Source organism: Cervus canadensis, chromosome 4, assembly GCF_019320065.1.
Source record: "Cervus canadensis isolate Bull #8, Minnesota chromosome 4, ASM1932006v1, whole genome shotgun sequence".
In the NCBI taxonomy this organism is placed as follows: Eukaryota; Metazoa; Chordata; class Mammalia; order Artiodactyla; family Cervidae; genus Cervus; species Cervus canadensis.
The window spans coordinates 65,228,498-65,245,622 of record NC_057389.1 but is presented as its reverse complement, the minus strand read 5'-3'; the positions used below and the strand labels follow the sequence as shown (position 1 = coordinate 65,245,622).

Here is a 17,125-nt window from a genome sequence, read left to right as displayed (position 1 = left end):
GTTTCATTTATTTGGCCCCTCAGCTTTAAAGGGCTTCCCTGGGAGCTCAAATGGTAAAAAGTCCACCTGCAATGCAGGAGACCCAGGTTCCCAGTAAATGTTACCATCATCCACCCACTTGTTCAGAACAAAAACCTCAGAATGATCCTTGACTACATCATCTAATCCTGCTGATACTATCTGCAAAAATTTGTTGTGAATCCGATCATTTCCAGCTTTTTTCACTGCTAAAACCTTACTCCAGGTCACCTGTATTAGTTTTCTGTAGTTGCTGTGACACCTCCACAAACTTAGTGGTTAAAAACAATAGACTTTTTTTCACTCATAGTTATGAAGGCCTGAAGTTAGTATGAGGTTGTCATCAGGGCAATATTTCTGCTACAAAGATTCTAGGGGAAAATCCTTTCCTTGCCTCTGGTAGCTTCTGGTGATGAACTAGCAATCCCAAGCCTGTGGCCACATCATTCCAATCTCTCTCTAGTCATGTTGCTGCCTCTCCTTTTGTCTGCATCAAATCTCCCTCTATTTCTCTTTTATAGGGATATTTGTGAAAGTGTTTGGACCCACCTAAAAAATCCCAAAAAATAAAATTTTAAGACTCAATATTAAAAAAAAACTAAGATCATCTGGGCCCATCACTTCATGGCATATAGAATGAGAAAAAGTAGAAGCAGTAACAGATTTTCTCTTCTTAGGCTCAAAATTCACTGCAGATGGTGACTACAGTCATGAAATCAGAAGATGCTTTCTTCTTGGAAGGAAGGCTATGACAAACCTAGACAGCACATTGAAATGCCAAGACATCACTTTCCTGACAAAGGTCCGTATAGTCAAGGCTATGGTCTTTCCAGTAGTCATGTAAGGATGTAAGAGTAGGACCATAAAGAAGGGTATGTGCAGATGAATTGATGCTTTCAAACTGTGGTGTTGGAGAAGACTCTTGAGAGTCCCTTGGACTGCAAGGAGATCAAACCAGTCAATCCTAAAAGAAATCAACCCTGAATACCCATTGGAAGCACTGATGCTGAAACTCCAATACTTTGGCCACGTGATGTGAAGAGCCGACTCATTGGAAAAGACCCTGATGCTGGGAAAGATTGAGGGCAGGAGAAGAAGGCACAGAGGATGAGATGATTGGATGGCATCACCAATTCAATGGACCTGAACTTGGGCAAACTCCAGGAGATAGTGAAGGACAGGGAGGCCTGGCGTGCTGCAGTCCAGCAAAGAGCTGGAATCAACTTAGCAACTGAACAAAAATAACAAAGATAATCCAAATAATCTCTCCATCTCAATATCCTATAACAATCACATCTACAGAGTGTTTGCTAGATTGATTTGCTTCGTTCTGCTCTTACCCGCACAAGGCAGGAAGGAGGAAATCTCCTGCTTAAAACATTTCATGGTCACCAGTGCAATCCAAAATCCTTACTATGACATCAAGCCCTGTGTTGTCTGACCTTTGGCTGTTTCTCTGGCCTCCCCCACCTTTCCTCACTTTGTCTACTCTGTCCTACTAGTCTCACTTTTTTTTAAATTTTTTTTACTATTTCTCAAATGTACCAAACACGCTGGAGAGAGTCGCTTCTCTCTGGAATACCCACTCTCCATCTCTTCATGTGGTTGTTTTCCTTCTTATTATGTAAATCTCAGCTCCAAGATCACCTACTCAGATCCTTTTTGTCATTCTCTGCCCACTTTGTCTATTTCCTTCACAGCACTTCTAGTTCTCTGAAATTATTTGCTTGTGTGTTTGTTGTCAGTATATGAGATTGTTGGCTATCCCAGGCTTCTCCTCTGCAGCTTAGACAGTCAAAATGACACGGTATCCAATCATAAACTACCCTTTAGGATGAATCCAGTATGTCCTGCTTATCTCATACTCTTGAATTATGATACCAATGACTCAACATGGTATTTGTCTGCCTAATATAAGGTTGGAGGAAAGATCACTCATATATTCCAGATACTTTGCTAATTAATAAAGATCCTTCATTAATCCAAAGAACAGGACTCCACAGGGGACAAACAGGAAAAAAAAAAAAAATCTTTCCTTTCATGGTCCCTTAGTAGACATCTGCAAAACACTATTTTCTCTTTCCCATGCATGAAATTACAAACAAGTTTAATAATTCTTGGTTACTCTTAGATAATAATAACAAAAAGTCCCTTACTTGACTTGAGACTCAGGCACACTCTTGGTTCTCTCAGTCTGATATGGTTCAAAATTACAAAGCTCTAAACCCCTTAACCCTCCAATAACCCTCTCCAAACAAATCCTTTTTTTCCCCTCTCAATCTCTCTTCAATTTCTTACATCACTGAAGTAAGGGATGAGCCAACCCTCTCAATAGTCACCCTCCTTTGTAGGTACTGAAGACAAGCACTACTTTGGCATGGATGGGAAGAGGGGATTCTTTATATTTCTTCTCTGCCTTTAGTTCTTAGCCCAATCTGCCTTCAGTATTTAGCTCAATCTAAGAATTCCATTTTATCACCCCATTTCAAAAATTATTATTATATTTGAGCTTTTTGTTGCTTTAGCTCTGTTGAGTTACTTTACAGCCTCTTGAAACTGCCAGTTGCTTTTTTCATGTTAAGTTCCTAAGTCTCCCCATGAAGAACTTGTGAGGAGGCTTAGGGGTTCATGTGGGGAGACATTACATTTATCCTCATGACATTTATTTTTTCTGGATTCTAGATGGCACCATGACTTCCTTTTTATCTCCTGCTTTGGGAAAAGCTCTATCTGATATTATTATTGTACCCTCTGAGTTCTCAATATCTTCTTTCTAAATAGAAAAATCACTTTCCACTTCCCTGGTTCAAGGAGAGCCAAATGCTACAGCCTTGATCTGAAATCCTGACTCAAAGTGGAGAAGGGAGACTTCCCTGGTGGTCCAGTGGTTAAGAATCCACTTTCCATTGTAGGGGATGTGGGTTCCATCCCTTGTCAGGGAACTAGGATCCCACATGTCTCAGAGCAACTGAGCCCACATCCTTCAACCAGAGAGAAGCCTGCACAAGCAACTAAGACCCAACGCTGCTGCTGCTGCTGCTAAGTCACTTCAGTCGTGTCTGACTCTGTGTGATCCCATAGACGGCAGCCCACCAGGCTCCCCCGTCCCTGGGATTCTGCAGGCAAGAACACTGGAGTGGGTTGCCATTTCCTTCTCCAATGTGGTGTGAAAGTGAAAAGTGAAAGTGAAGTCGCTCAGTCGTGTCCGACTCTTAGCGACCCCATGGACTGCAGCCTACCAGGCTCCTCCATCCATGGGATTTTCCAGGCAAGAGTACTGGAGTGGGGTGCTATTGCCTTCTCCGAGACCCAACGCAGTTATAAATAAATAAACTTAAAAAATAATAATAATAAAGCGGAGAAGGAGCACTCCACAGGAAGTTTATGCTCTAAATTTCAGGAGACCCACCGACACTATTAGCCTATTCAGGCCCCAAGTCTTTGCTAGAGTCCTACACCCCACCCTTTGTCTCTCTCTCATCCAATCAGCGTCTGGTATCTGTTTTCTTCAGCCAATTAGCTTCTCCAGGAGCTCTATCCGTTTGTCTTCTTGATCATCAGTGGGCGGTGCCTTTGTCCTGAGCCCAATCACACCAGAGATTGGCCCGCCAATATCTTCTGTGACGGCAAGTGGGCGGGGCGGGACGATTCATAAGAAACCAGCCTGCTATCTGGAAACTCAGGTCGCGGCCCAGGAGGGCTGAGGACATGAACGGGAAGGAAGCTGGCACCCGGGAGACTTATCCTCTGGAATGTTGCAGCAGCACGGGTGCTTTCCGCCGCTGCGGCAGGGAGCGCCGCGGAACACACAACGCCCACATCGCCGGTCGCGGGGAGACATTGTGGTGCAGGTGGACGCCGTGGTGATACTGCAGGTGGTGGAGCGGGATCTTTTCAACCAGATCGCGCGCGAGGTGACCCGACTAAGTCAGGAGGGTGCGGACCTACGAGGCGAGCGCCGGACAACCGCGACTGCTGAGATCGGCTCCACCCTCCGGTCGTTCCTGTCCTCGAGAGTTGCGCTTCGTGCCCGCACCACCTCCTTCCTGATGCGTGGCCGGCGGGTGGCCCGCGCGCTGCCCATGCTAGTCCGAAGGAGTGGGCTCCGCTTGGGGTCCCCCTAGGACAGGCCCCGTTGCCTAATGCTTGCGGAAAATCGTGGATTTACAGACATAGCTAGCTTATCATCCAGGCTGTAGCAGAGATACGTGCACCTAGACCTTTGGTGTGTTGCTGAAGAAATGAAGGTGTTTCCAGAGTAAATACCAGGAAAGGAAGAAACATTTGAAAATCAGGCAAAAATGTCATGGACTCGGGAAAAGTTCCAAGAAAACGTGAGGTTAGAACCCAGGCACGTGGACCAACCTTATACCTCTCCCCCTGATGAAGATGGAAATAAAAGGAAAATCTGAACTTTGCGTCTTATATGCTGCTTTGTGGGGTGGATGTGATGGGTGAGGAAAGCTTAGATAAAGACAGGGTTCCTCTAGTAGAGGAAATGTCCTGTCTCCTCCTCTCCATCCCTAGAGGGGCTCCCTCTAGTTATCTTCATCCCTCTTAGTTATCTTCATCCTCTATACCAGGATGCACTTGTGTATTCAAATGTAGATGAGAGATGAAGAAGCCAGAATGGCAAGTAGAGGGTACTGATAAAACACTAGCCATCCAAGTCAAGCTTACTTGAGGAGCCTAAAATTAGGACTGAAGGGTAAAGAAGAGTCTTTCCCCTCCCCTGGACAGGCCCCCTACATGTTTCTACTGTTTCCTGGCAAGTTAGGACTGTCCATTTAGAATTCCCTTTTGCTTTTCTCTCCTACTTCACGTCATGGGTTTATTCTTTCTCTCTCATCTCTGTCCTCTTATTCCTATTTTATTCTCTCCACTTACTGTCACTTCTGTTTTACTTCTAATTACCCATTTTCCTTCCTTTCTGGCCCTCAGCTTATTCTTGCCCCCTTTTTCTTTCTGTCTTTTCACCTTTTTCTTGTCTGTCTTTCATCTTTTTTTCTCTGTACTGAGAAAGTTTTACATTTGGGCCGAAAATGTAAAGCCCTATTTCTCTAAAAGGCCTGGTAAATGAAGAGAGGTAACCTGCTAATAACGCCAGGAGTAAAATAATGTGAGAAGTATCTTTGGTAGGTGAGGATATGTGTTGAGAAAAAATTTAGTTGTAAGGCCTGTCTCTGTTTATTCCAACCCTTTCCCTGGGTTGTACAGACACCCAGCATGATGTCTAAAACAAAATGCTTGCTCCTCAGCCCTCTCCACTGGGAAAACACAAGTCTGGCTACAGCATCTGTTGAGATGACTATTTCAAGATAATTAGTTAAAGTCTTGATATTCTGAAGACATTAATTTTAGACTAAGAAGGCAAAACGAGCTCCTTGTAAACACTGGAAAAAGCAGATAGGATCCAAAAGCTGCTTGGCAGCAAGAAGTGAATGGTGTTCAAGGAGCATACATGAAAATTTTTGGAAACAAATGAGGTGGGTTACATCTCCACTGAGACTTAAAAATAAGTCTGTATTTTCTTGGTACACTCTAAGATCATGACGACAGAATGAACAATAACATGGGGTGGGGGTGGGGGGCTGTTGCTTATGGGGAATGGCTTGTAGCAAACATTCACTTGCCATGTACCCCACTGTAGTACAACATGGAGAGAGGAGGAGAGATGGCAGAGCACTGTGGGAGGCTTTTTAGAAGTTATTATAAGACTCTCTTTGTAACCTGAGCATCTAGACTTACTGAGTCCCCTTTGTTTTTCCATTGCTAAGTCATGTCCAACACTTTGTGACCCTATGGACAGTAGCCTGCCAGGCTCCTCTGTCCATGGGGTTTTCCAGGCAAGAATACTGGAGTGGGTTGCTATTTCCTTCTCCAGGGGATCTTCCCGACTCAGAGATCAAATGTGCGTCTCCCTCATCTCCTACATTAGCAGGTGGGTTCTTCATCACTGAACCACCAGGGAAGCCCACTGAGTCCCCTACTCCCTGCCTACACCTTATACTGGGGCCTAGGAGATAGCAGATGTGATAGTGGTGAGTGCTCCAGGATCTCCAAAGCCATTACTAGCTGAAGGTCTGGGCCTTGCTGATACATTAAAGCTCAGTTTATCTTGGAAAAATCTTGTCTAAGGGGTGGGCAGGATACGGGAAAGAAATGTCAAAGGAGAGCAGAGAAACAACTGGGAAGCTTGAGGGAAAGACCCTAAGGCATTAAGGAGACAAAGTTCCAAGATCAGGAAGAAAAGACCCCCTCTAAATCAGATGACTCTGACCCTTCATTATTGTTCCATCCTCCACCCCCATATAAATCCTACCCTGCCCTATGCTTGCACCACCTCCTCCTTAGCCTGCCCCCAATTCTTGCTCTGCCAATCAGCTCCACTTAACCCAGCTCCCCACAACAAGGTAAGAAGACCCCGTAAGTCCCATGGCATTGTTATCTTATATTTGTGTATCTACTTCTAGGAGGTCAAACAGCAAGAATGCAGCCCAGTGAAGCTAGAACCAGAGCCATAAAGAATTTGAATGCAAAAATAAAACCAAATAAATCAGTGCTTTTTAATTACAATTATACCCTGTCAATCATAAACAATGTCAGTGATAAAACACTTCTCCGAGGTAAAATCTCCTAGTAGTCTAAAGTCTAAATAACTGTAGATTTACAGTTCAGTTTGTCTATCTCAAGATCCTTATGCATCAAGCTTTTGAGTTGCTCTTTTGTGACCCCATGGACTGTAGCCTGCCAGTCTCCTCTGTCCATGGGATTTCCCAGGCAAGCATACTGGAGTGGGTTGCCATTTCCTTCTCCAGGAGATCTTCCTGGCCTGTGTCTCTGTATTGGCAGGCAGATTCCTTACCACTGAGCCTCCAGGACTTCAAGTAGCACATTTTTATTTGTCCTTTAATAAACATATTGGGCTTCCCAGGTGGTGCTAGTGGTTAAGAACCCACCTGCCAATGCAGAATTTAGCCAAATAACTTTATAGCTTTTCTTGGTCCTGCCCAGACAGCCCTAAAAAATTTGTCTTCTTTCTACCTGGTAATATTTCAGCTGCTCTCAGAAGGTATTCTAGGTATTTCAAGTATCTTGCTCTAACACCACCTCTCTTTCTAGTTCACTCCTGGTCCACTCTTGACCCTACTGGAACTCCAGCCAACATCTTGTCACTGACCCACTCCACCTCTATCCTCCCTCTTCTCTTTGCCCAGCTTACAGTCCAGGTTCTACCATTGTAGCCATTCCCTGGGCACACACCCTTATGTCCCTGTCCCCTTTCCTTCAGACTTAATCATTTGGCAAGAAGTCTTTGCTACTGTCCTTGTAGCATTTATATGGAAATGTGAGCCCAACCCTTTCCTGGGCACAACAGCTTGCCACTTCCCTACACCTCCATCCCAGCCATGTCCCTCTTTTCTATCAACAATTTTCTCACAACTTTAGGGATTCTTAAGCTGAGATTCCAGTGGAGAGAATTCAGACACCTATGAGTTTTAAAGGGAAACAGTTTATATATCTATCTTCAATAAACTCTGGCTAAAATTGAGCATCTCCTTCCATTAACAATGGAGACAGCAAACCACAGTAGGACCTACTGTCATGAGTAAAAATCATAGATACTTTCATACCACATTACAGTTGCAGGTATTTCAGAATGTCATTTATACTTATCACTAACTCAAAATGCTCTGTATCTTGTTATTTAATGTGTTAATAAATAAGCACACATATTACTATACCACAAATTAATTTTAGCATTTTTATAACAATTCCAACATAATTAGTTTCCTTTGTAACCCCATATATTTTGTCTTATGCATTTAAAAACAATGTAAGGGAACTTTCTTGACATGATCAAAGGCATATATGAAAATCCCACAACTAAGAACATAACCAATGTGGAAAGACTGAAAACCTTCCCTGTTATATCAGAAACAAGACGACATGTCCATTCTCACCATTACTATTCAATATTGTGCTAAAAATTCTTGCCGAAGCAATTGGGCAAGACAGAGAAATAGAAGGCATCCAAATTGGAAAGGAAGAAGTAAAACTTGCTGTCATTACATATGACATGATCCTGTATGTTAAAAATCCCAAAGAATACACACACAGAGAAAGAGACACTATTAGAGCTAATAAATAAGTTTAGTTTGGCAAAATTGTAGAATACAAGATAAAAACACACAAAATTCAGTTGCATTTCTATATACCAGCAATACCATTTACAATAACCCCCAAAGAATAAAATACTTTTACATAAATTTAACTAGAAAGGTGAAAGACTTTTTACACTGAAAACTATAAAACATTGCTGAAAAAAATTAAAGGCTTAAATAAATGGAATGATACCTCATATTCATTGCCTGGAATACAGTGTTGTTAAGAGTCAAAACCACCCTTAGTGATGTAATCTGTAACAAAATTTCTTTTCTTTTCTTTTTTCTCTTTTTTTTTTTCAGAAATAGAAAAGCCAGTTCTCAAATGTATCTATAATTACAAGAGCCCTGGAATAACCTCAACACTCTTGAAGAAAAAGAACAAAATTGAAGGACTCATGCTCCCTGATTTCAAAACTTATTACAAAAATATAGTAAAGGTCATCAAAGCAGAGGGGTACTAGAATAAAGGAAGACATATAGACTGCTGGAATGGAACTGAGACACCAGAAATAAGCCCATCTATCTAGGGTCAATCAATTTTGAACTATGGGGAAAGAATAGTCTCTTAAACAAATGGTATTAATACAGCTAGACATCCATGTGCAGTGAATGAAGTTGAATCCCCTACCTCATACACACCAAAATTAACTTAAAATAGATCAACAACATAAATATGAGATAAAATAATGAAACTATTAGGAAAAAACTAGGGATAACTCTCTATGAACTCAGATTTGGCAGTGGATTCTTAAGGTACCAAAAGCATGAGCAACAAAAGAACAGAAAAATTACTTGTAATCAAAATGAAAAAATGTGTGAATCAGGGACCTTATGAAGAATGAAAAGACAGGGCTTCCCTGGTGGTCCAGTGGTTAAGAATCCACCTTGTAATGCAGGGGACACTGGTTTGAGTCTTGGTCTGGAAAGATCCTGTGCCATATAGCAGCTAGGCCCATGTGCCACACTGCTGAGCCCACACTCTGGAGCCTGTGACCAGCAACTACTGAGGTCACACACTGCAGCTACTGAAACCTCTGTACCTGGAGCCTGTGCTCAGCAACAAGAGAAGCCATGGCAATGAGAATTCCACTAACCACAATGAAGAATACTTCTTGCTCACCACAACTAGAGAAAGCCCATGTGCAGAAAATAAAATAAATCCTTTTTTAAAAAATGAAAAGACAACCTACAGAATGGGGAAAAAAAAAAACTTGCAAGTCATATAGATAATAAAGGTCTAGTATCCAGAATACACAGAGAACTCTTACAACTGAATAACAAAAAGACAAACAACTCAATTTTTAAAATGGACAAAGGAATACACATTTCTCCAAAGAAGACATACTAGTGAAAAACAAGCACATGAAAATACATTAATCTTTGAAAGTCACTCAGTGGTGTCTGACTCTTTGCAACCTGACTACAGTCTGTGGAATTTTCCAGGCCAGAATACTAGAGTAGGTAGCCTTTCTTTTTACCAGGGGATCTTCCCAACCCAGGGATTGAACCCATGTCTCTCACATTACATGTGGATTCTTTACCAGCTGGGCCACCAGGGAAGCCTGAAAATATTGGAGTGGGTTGCCTATCCCTTCTCCAGCAGATCTTTCCAACCCGGGAATCAAACAAGGGCCTCCTGCATCACAGGCAGATTCTTTCCCAGCTAAGTTACCAGGGAAGCCCATATTAATCTTTATGGAAATGCAAATCAAAACCATAGGAAGAACCACTTCATACCCAGTAAGAGTGGCCATACTTTTAAAAAGGCAAGGGGAATATAGGAGAAATTGGAACCCCCATATGTGGCCAGTGGGAATGTAAATTGTTCAACAACTGTGGAAAACAGATTCCAATGTGGAAAACAGAATTACCAATGACTCAGCAATTCTATTCTTAGGTATTTAGCCAAAGAGTTGATAATAAGTACTTAAGCATGTGTACACACAAGTTTATGGGAGCACATTCACAAAGGCAAACATTGCTCAAATGTCTGGTAATGGACAAATTGTGATCTATCCATACAATGAAATATATTCAGCCATAAAAAGGAATGAAGTACTGACATATGTTCCAATATGGGTGCATACTTCCTTGGTGTGTGTGCTCAGTGAAAGAAACCCTGCATGAAAGATCATATATAATATGATCATATATAAATTCAATTTACATGAAATAATCAGAAGAGGTAAATTCACAGAGATACAAAGCATATTGGTGATTGCCAGGGGCTAGATGAAGGGAGGAATAGGGAATGCTGAGGACTGAATTGTGCAATCCAAAATTTGCATGTTGAACCCCTACTCCCCAATGTGATGATATTTTAAGATGGGGCCTTTGAGAGCTAATTAGATTTAGACAACATCATAACAGTGCAAAAACTTCCCTGATGGCTTAGAGGGTAAAGCGTCTGGTCGCAATGCAGGAAACCCACGTTCAATCTCTGGGTCAGGAAGATACTCTGGAGAAGGAAATGGCAACCCACTCCAGTACCCTTCCCTGGAAAATCCCATGAATGGAGAAGCCTGGTAGGCTACATACAGTCCATGGGGTCGCAAAGAGTTGGACATGACTGAGCAACTTCAGTTTCACTTTCCCTTTCATAAGAGTGGGGCCCTCAGAAGCATAAGAACATAAATTTTTATTATGTCACATAGTCTTCAGTGTTTTATTACAGGAGCCCAAGCTGACTAAAACAGGGAGTAACTGCTTAACAGGTACAAAGTATCCTTTTGGAATGATGGAAATATTTTGGAACTTAAACAGAGATAGTGGTTGCACAACATTGTGAATGTATTAAATGCTACTTTGAATAGTTAATTTTATGTTACTTCTATTTCTCCTCAGTTTTTTAAAAAAACCAAACCCTGGGGAAGTAGGCCTCACCACATGGCCAGAGGTGTCCAAAGAAATGCTGAGGAGAGAAACAACACTGGATCATTGCCATTAATACAACATGCCATGTAATGTCACACCATGAAATAAATCGAAACCTTGATTCTGTGGTTTCCTGCCGCTAGCATTCCATATTGCCGATCCCCTTTCAGGTAGAACATCTCCCAAAAGGCATCGGTATGTCCTGTCACCATCTCCAGTCTCTCCCCCAACCTCACCAGAACCCTGACCCACTGCATTCTCAACTTACTCCCCTTGGCAGCATTGGACTTTCGATCACTTTTTTTCTCCTCTACCTTCTTTCTCCATGCGGCTTCTACAAACCACAGTCTCCTCTTTTTCTTTCTTTCTCACTGGCCATTCTTTCTCAGCCTTCTATGCAGTTTCCTCTTCTTTCTCAACTTAGTAGAATGTCCCAGGGCTCAGTCTTTGGCCTCACTTTCCAAGTGAGCTCATTCTGTTTTATGGCTTTTTTTTTTTTCTTTTGCCCTTTGCACACACAGTATCTTAGTTCCCTGACCAGGGATCCAAACCGTGTTCCCTGAAGTGGGAGCATGTAGTCCTAACCACTGGACTGCCAGGGAATTCCCTGTTTTATGGCAGGGATACAGATAAGTACAATTTATTGGCTAATGAGTTTCCACCTTTATATCTCCCACAGTACTTCAGATGCTTGTATCTATCTACTTGACACCTCTAATAGGCATCTTAAACCTGAAGATCAAAAACCATATTCTCCCTTCACAATCTGCCTCCTCCCTGGTTTCCCTACTGGCCAATTGCTCAGGCCCAAACACCTCTAATTACATGCCACTTCTTTCCTTCTTGTGCATCAATAAATCTTATTGACTCCACCTTCAAAATAGATCCAGAATTTGACTGCCTATCACCATCTGGCCTGCTGACCCTGGTCTGTCCAAGGGAACTTGCAGTAGCCTCTCAACTGTTCTCTCTGCTTCATTCTTGTGCTCTCCCATCTACTCTCCATGCAGGCCATATCTTACCAACGTCAGCTCTCCTCTTCACTCAGTGTCAATATACAGGCTGGAACCAAGCAGTCCCAGCCACGCTGTCTGTTTTGCATTCTTTGCTGGACTTTGCATATGCTCTTCTCTCTCCCCACAGATATTCTATCTGGTCGTTCACTGACAGTCTACTCAAAAGCCACATCCTGAGAGACCTTCTGAACCACCTACCTCTCCCTCTACCCTTCTTTCTCTATTTTTCTTCATAGTACTTATTACTCCCCCACATATAATTATTTTGTTTACTTTCCATCCTTCTTTCCTGGAATGTGAGCTTCTCAAGCACAGATAAATATTTTGTTTTCTTCTCTGCTGCATCCATGGTCTTTACCCTCCAGGCTCTCAGGACTTTCTGGGTGAGCTAGAAGGAATGAAGGCTGATTAAGCATGTTGAGGAAAATTCAGCTAGCTCACTGGTGTACATGAGAGACTGTGAGGTAAGGTCAGACTGGCCAGAAATCCCTGAAGGCCAAATAGACCACCAGAGAAATTAGAATATTATTGTCAGGGTTGTGGAAAACATCCCCCCCCCTTCTCTCAGTGCTTATGTCCTCCCTTCAGTGAAGGCTCCAACGTGAAAGAAAAGATTATCTAAAACTTGGAAATAGAAAAGATATTATTAGTGACAAAAATTCCCACTTGGACCAAAATTTAGCCAGGCTCCTCTGAGCCCTCTTTTCAACTAAACCTTGATCTTGGGCTTCCCAGGCTCTGCCTTGTATGGTCTAATTTTAATAAGAATCCTGTTAGGATTCTAGTAAAAATCTCCTTACCTTTAATATCTGATCACCCTCCCACAGCTAAACAAATTCCTCATCCCCCTCCCCATCTTCTAGGTAATATATGATGACCCTGGCCTGCCTTCAGCAGAAATCTTATTAAATCAGTTTAGCAAGAATCTCTCTACTCTTGATGTCTCCTCACAGTGATTTTTCCATCCACCGACCCCACCCTGCTCCTTAGCTATAAATCCCCACTGTTCCTTGCTGTATTTGGAATTGAGCCCAGTTCTATTATATAAGGTCTCTTTTCTCCTACTACAATAGTTCTTGGATAAAATGTGTTCTTACAGCTTTCACTGCTGTTCGGCTCTGATTCTCTTGGACACAAGTTACCCTTACAGTGGAAGGCTTGGCATTCTCTAGCACTTCTTTGGGGATTATCTGATTCCATGTGCACCTTTGACTGGCTTCTATTGACTATTTTAGAGTTCTGTATGGGTAGAAATTAACCTGTAGAAAATCGACAGTGATGCAAAGTGTTTCTGTGTGGGAGCAAGGCCAAAGATTCCTATGTATCACAACACAAATAAAATTTGTGAAGAGAGGCACCTGATTTATTTCTGGTAAAAAAACCAAAAAACCCAAGGTAGAAACCATACCTTAAATATCATACCCTTGATAAATTAACCCATCTCACATCTGTTAGCAATCTCTTTTCAAATTCCCTTGTCTGACTATTAAAAAAAAAAAAACTCTTCAAAATCTGCTTTGAATTGGTTATAACATCATACAGAGACCCTCATTAATGAGTTGAGTAAAATCTTGCTACATGCATCACTCATATATTTGCTTGGAATCATGTGTTTTACTTTTTGAAAATTATTTTTAGAAAAAGGCAGTGAGATCTTACTTGACAATCACAGTCTAAAAATAGACCTGCACCATGTCATTGCTCTGCTTTTGTTTTGTCCTCACAGCTTGCATGTTCCTTTGGGCTGACTATCCCCTTCACTAGCAGTCAGTTTGCCAGGGTAGGGACCTCCTCTTTGTTCACTGCTGTATCAATTTCCCACAAAGGACCATCTAGTCAAAGCTATGGTTTTTCCAGTAGTGTATGGATGGATGTGAGGGTTGAACCATAAGGAAAGCTAAGCGCCAAAGAATTCATGCTTTTGAACTGTGATGTTGGAGAAGACTCTCGAGAGCCCCTTGGACTGCAAGGAGATCAAACCTAAAGGAAATCAATCCTGAATATTCATTGGAAGGACTGATGCTGAAACTGAAGCTCCAATACTTTGGCCACCTGATGCAAAGAACTGACTCATTAGAAAAGACCCAGATGCTGGGAAAGATTGAAGGCAGGAGGAGAAGGGGATGACAGAGGACGAGATGGTTGGATGGCATCACCGACTCAATGTACACGAGTTCGAGCAAGCTGCAGGAGACGGTGAAGGACAGGGAAGGAAGTCTGGCCGTGCTGCAGTCCACGGGGCCGCAACGAGTGGGACAGGACTGATAGACTGAACAACAAAAACATATCGATTAAGACTCAGTGAATAAATGAATGAATGAGTGATTGAATGGTATGTGGTCTGGAGCACAAGAAGCGGGACTTCCCAGTTGATGCCAAAGCACACTTGCTATCTTTGCTCTCTTTTGTTAAAACTGTTCCCCCTGAAATCTTTTTCAACTAGGCCTGACTTTGGACTTTCAAGCTTGTCTCTATAACATTCAATTTTAGCAGAAATCCTGCTCAGTATGTTTCACCAGAATACCCCATCCTTGATATATTATCACTCTGAATATATAATGGGGTTCCTGGTCCTCTACCAGGTGATATCTAATATCCTGGTCTACCTTCAGCAAGAACCCAGTTAGATATCCTTTTGGACAGAATCCTCCCCCCACCCCCCGCCCGCCCCCCCACCGCCGCGCCCTTAGTAATTTTTCATCCACTGAATGCACCCTACCTCTCTCTTTGGCTATAAATTTCCAGTCTTGCTTGTTGTACTCAGAGTTGAATTCAATCTCACCTCTCCTACTGCAAGACCCTGGTGCAGTAGTAGCCATACATATCTTGATTGCTATCCCCCACACCACCCATTTAATAAAGTCTTCCTTACAGTGCTTTAAGGAGTGTCAAGAACGAGTAACTTTCTTCTTTAACACAGATAGCCCTCCATTATCTCTAGCCAGGACTGGGTGACTTGGTAGAGGAGGAGGTGTGGGTCTTAACAGGATGGGTATGCCAAAGACAATAAGGCAGAAAGCCCTAATAATTTGGAAACAACGGCAATCACTGTTGCTTCCTCTGTGGCAAGCTATTTCCATACACTTTCCTTTTATTCACTCAACAAGCCAGTTTTCCCCAGGTAGGGCCAGGCACGTGCGGCGGGAGCCTGGGATCTGGCAGTGGCGGGTCGCCCGATGGGCAGAAACCTGGCACTTTCTTTTTGCTTTTGCTACTGTAGTTTCCTTCCTTTGCTGGGTCGGATGGTCACTAAACCCTCTGGTTTTCTAGCGGGATTGTCCTTGCTTCTTGACTCGATTTTCCTGCCAACCGGAGAGGCTAGGCAGTCGTCAGGAACTCAAACCCGGCATTCTCCAAGAGTTCTTTCGCAGGCAGCCGCAGGCGCCCAGCGCAAGGTTCTCCTCCGCCCTGACCTGGTGGATCCGCCGACAGCCTGCGCAGTGAGGCGGGGCAACGCAGCAGGCTGTCGCAGAAAGCAGGCCGTTCCAGAACAACTTCTTTTCAGCGTGTCAGGATGGCCGAGTGGTCTAAGGCGCCAGACTCAAGGTGTATACCTTCCCCGAGGGCATTCTGGTCTCCGAATGGAGGCGTGGGTTCGAATCCCACTTCTGACAGGCGTGTTTTTGCAACTTTTCGCGAACGTATCCAAGAACATTTCCCGTTAGTGCTGGCAGTTTTTGTTTTCTGTTTCTGAGACAGCGGCCATATTCAGACTTTACGTTGCTCCGGTTCTTCATTATCTGTTTTCTTCGGCTTTGCAGCGGCCGAGAAACCGGTCAGGTGGAAGAAGGAGGCGGTATGAATACCGGAGGTTCTAGTAACCGCATTGAGCAATTCAGTTTACGTCACATTTTATACAGTTAGTCTAGCTTACAGTAGAGGGCTCTCTTATGTGTTCCCTGGTGGTCTAGTGGTTAGGATTCGGCGCTCTCACCGCCGCGGCCCGGGTTCGATTCCCGGTCAGGGAAAGCATTTTTATTGGGGTTTTTTGTGTTGTTGTTTCAACTTAACGCCAAAAATACAATATTGGCTACCTTTCTGTTCAGGAGAACGTAATTACCAGAGGAGAGGATTAGTCTGGTTAAGGAGTGCCGGCTGTCTGTGGATCACTGTCCTATACTTAACGATACCTTAATACAAGGCAGACAGCACTAACTGATCCCAAAAGAAAACTCTGATGCTGCCACAAGTGCCAGGTCTTCCAATGCCCAGGATTAAAAAAAAAAAAAAAAGTCCCCCGAATACTCAAAATGATATTAGAATGACCGATGTCACCTAGAGGGGGCTCACTGCTCACGACTCAGGCAAGTTTTACTATACAAAGGAGTCAGGAAATTCTTCCCACCCCAACACGTTCCTTTCTATTTTGAAAGTAAACTGAAATAAGTAAAATAATGACATAACGAACACCGTGTTCTTTCTACCTACATACGACATAAGTTAATATTTTGCCACATTTTCTCTTTCTTTCTAGACATAATCAGAGCTTCCTCAGTCTCCCACCCGTTTGAAAGTTGCATACATTATTACACTACTCCATGTCACACCTGAGAAAATCAACATTAACTTGTCATCAGATGCCAGTCCACATTTGAATTTACCCTAATTGTTCCCAAAATATCTTTTATAGCTGCTTTTTAAATTTTTTTATTCTAGAAATTTCCACTGCTCATTTTTCTGTTGTGACTCCTGTGGAAAATAATCTATTTTAATAATAAAAACTCTTCAGCCACATTTAAGTTCTATCTTCTTAGTATTTGTATAATATTCTGACCCTCTATGCTTAATTTGTTGTTTTTGAAAGTATTCATTTCTCCCTGAGTATCTTTTCTAGACCTCCAGGCCAGGCTGTTAGGATATAGCCTACCTCCATATTAGTTACAGCTTGGCTTACCAAACTACCCTTGAACAAGTAATTTTGCCTCTGCTTTTCTCTTTCCTAGCTGTTGGCTTTTTTTTTTCCTTTTGGTAATTCAGCATCGTGTGGAGTATAGCATAGCAAATGATGACTGCTGGTCAGATTTAGCTGAGTGCAAGTCCTGACTGGAC

The 17,125-nt window shown here is 42.7% G+C and overlaps 1 protein-coding gene and 2 non-coding genes across 5 annotated transcripts in view; all 3 read left to right on the top strand.

The window, feature by feature from the left end:
* Nucleotides 1–15,238: 15,238 nt before the first annotated feature.
* LOC122439222 overlaps nucleotides 15,239–17,125 on the top strand; it is a 43,189-nt gene continuing 41,302 nt past the window's right edge. For all 3 annotated transcript variants that reach the window (XM_043464313.1, XM_043464310.1, XM_043464312.1), the window contains exon 1: nucleotides 15,239–15,622. In XM_043464313.1, coding sequence (XP_043320248.1) covers nucleotides 15,253–15,622 — 370 coding nt within the window. In that variant the 5' untranslated portion in view covers nucleotides 15,239–15,252. The remainder of the gene's footprint in view (nucleotides 15,623–17,125) is intronic.
* TRNAL-CAA lies at nucleotides 15,585–15,690 on the top strand. Its single transcript has 2 exons — nucleotides 15,585–15,622; nucleotides 15,645–15,690. It is a non-coding gene; the product is annotated as a tRNA-Leu (tRNA).
* Nucleotides 15,973–16,044, top strand: TRNAE-CUC. Its single transcript has one exon. It is a non-coding gene; the product is annotated as a tRNA-Glu (tRNA).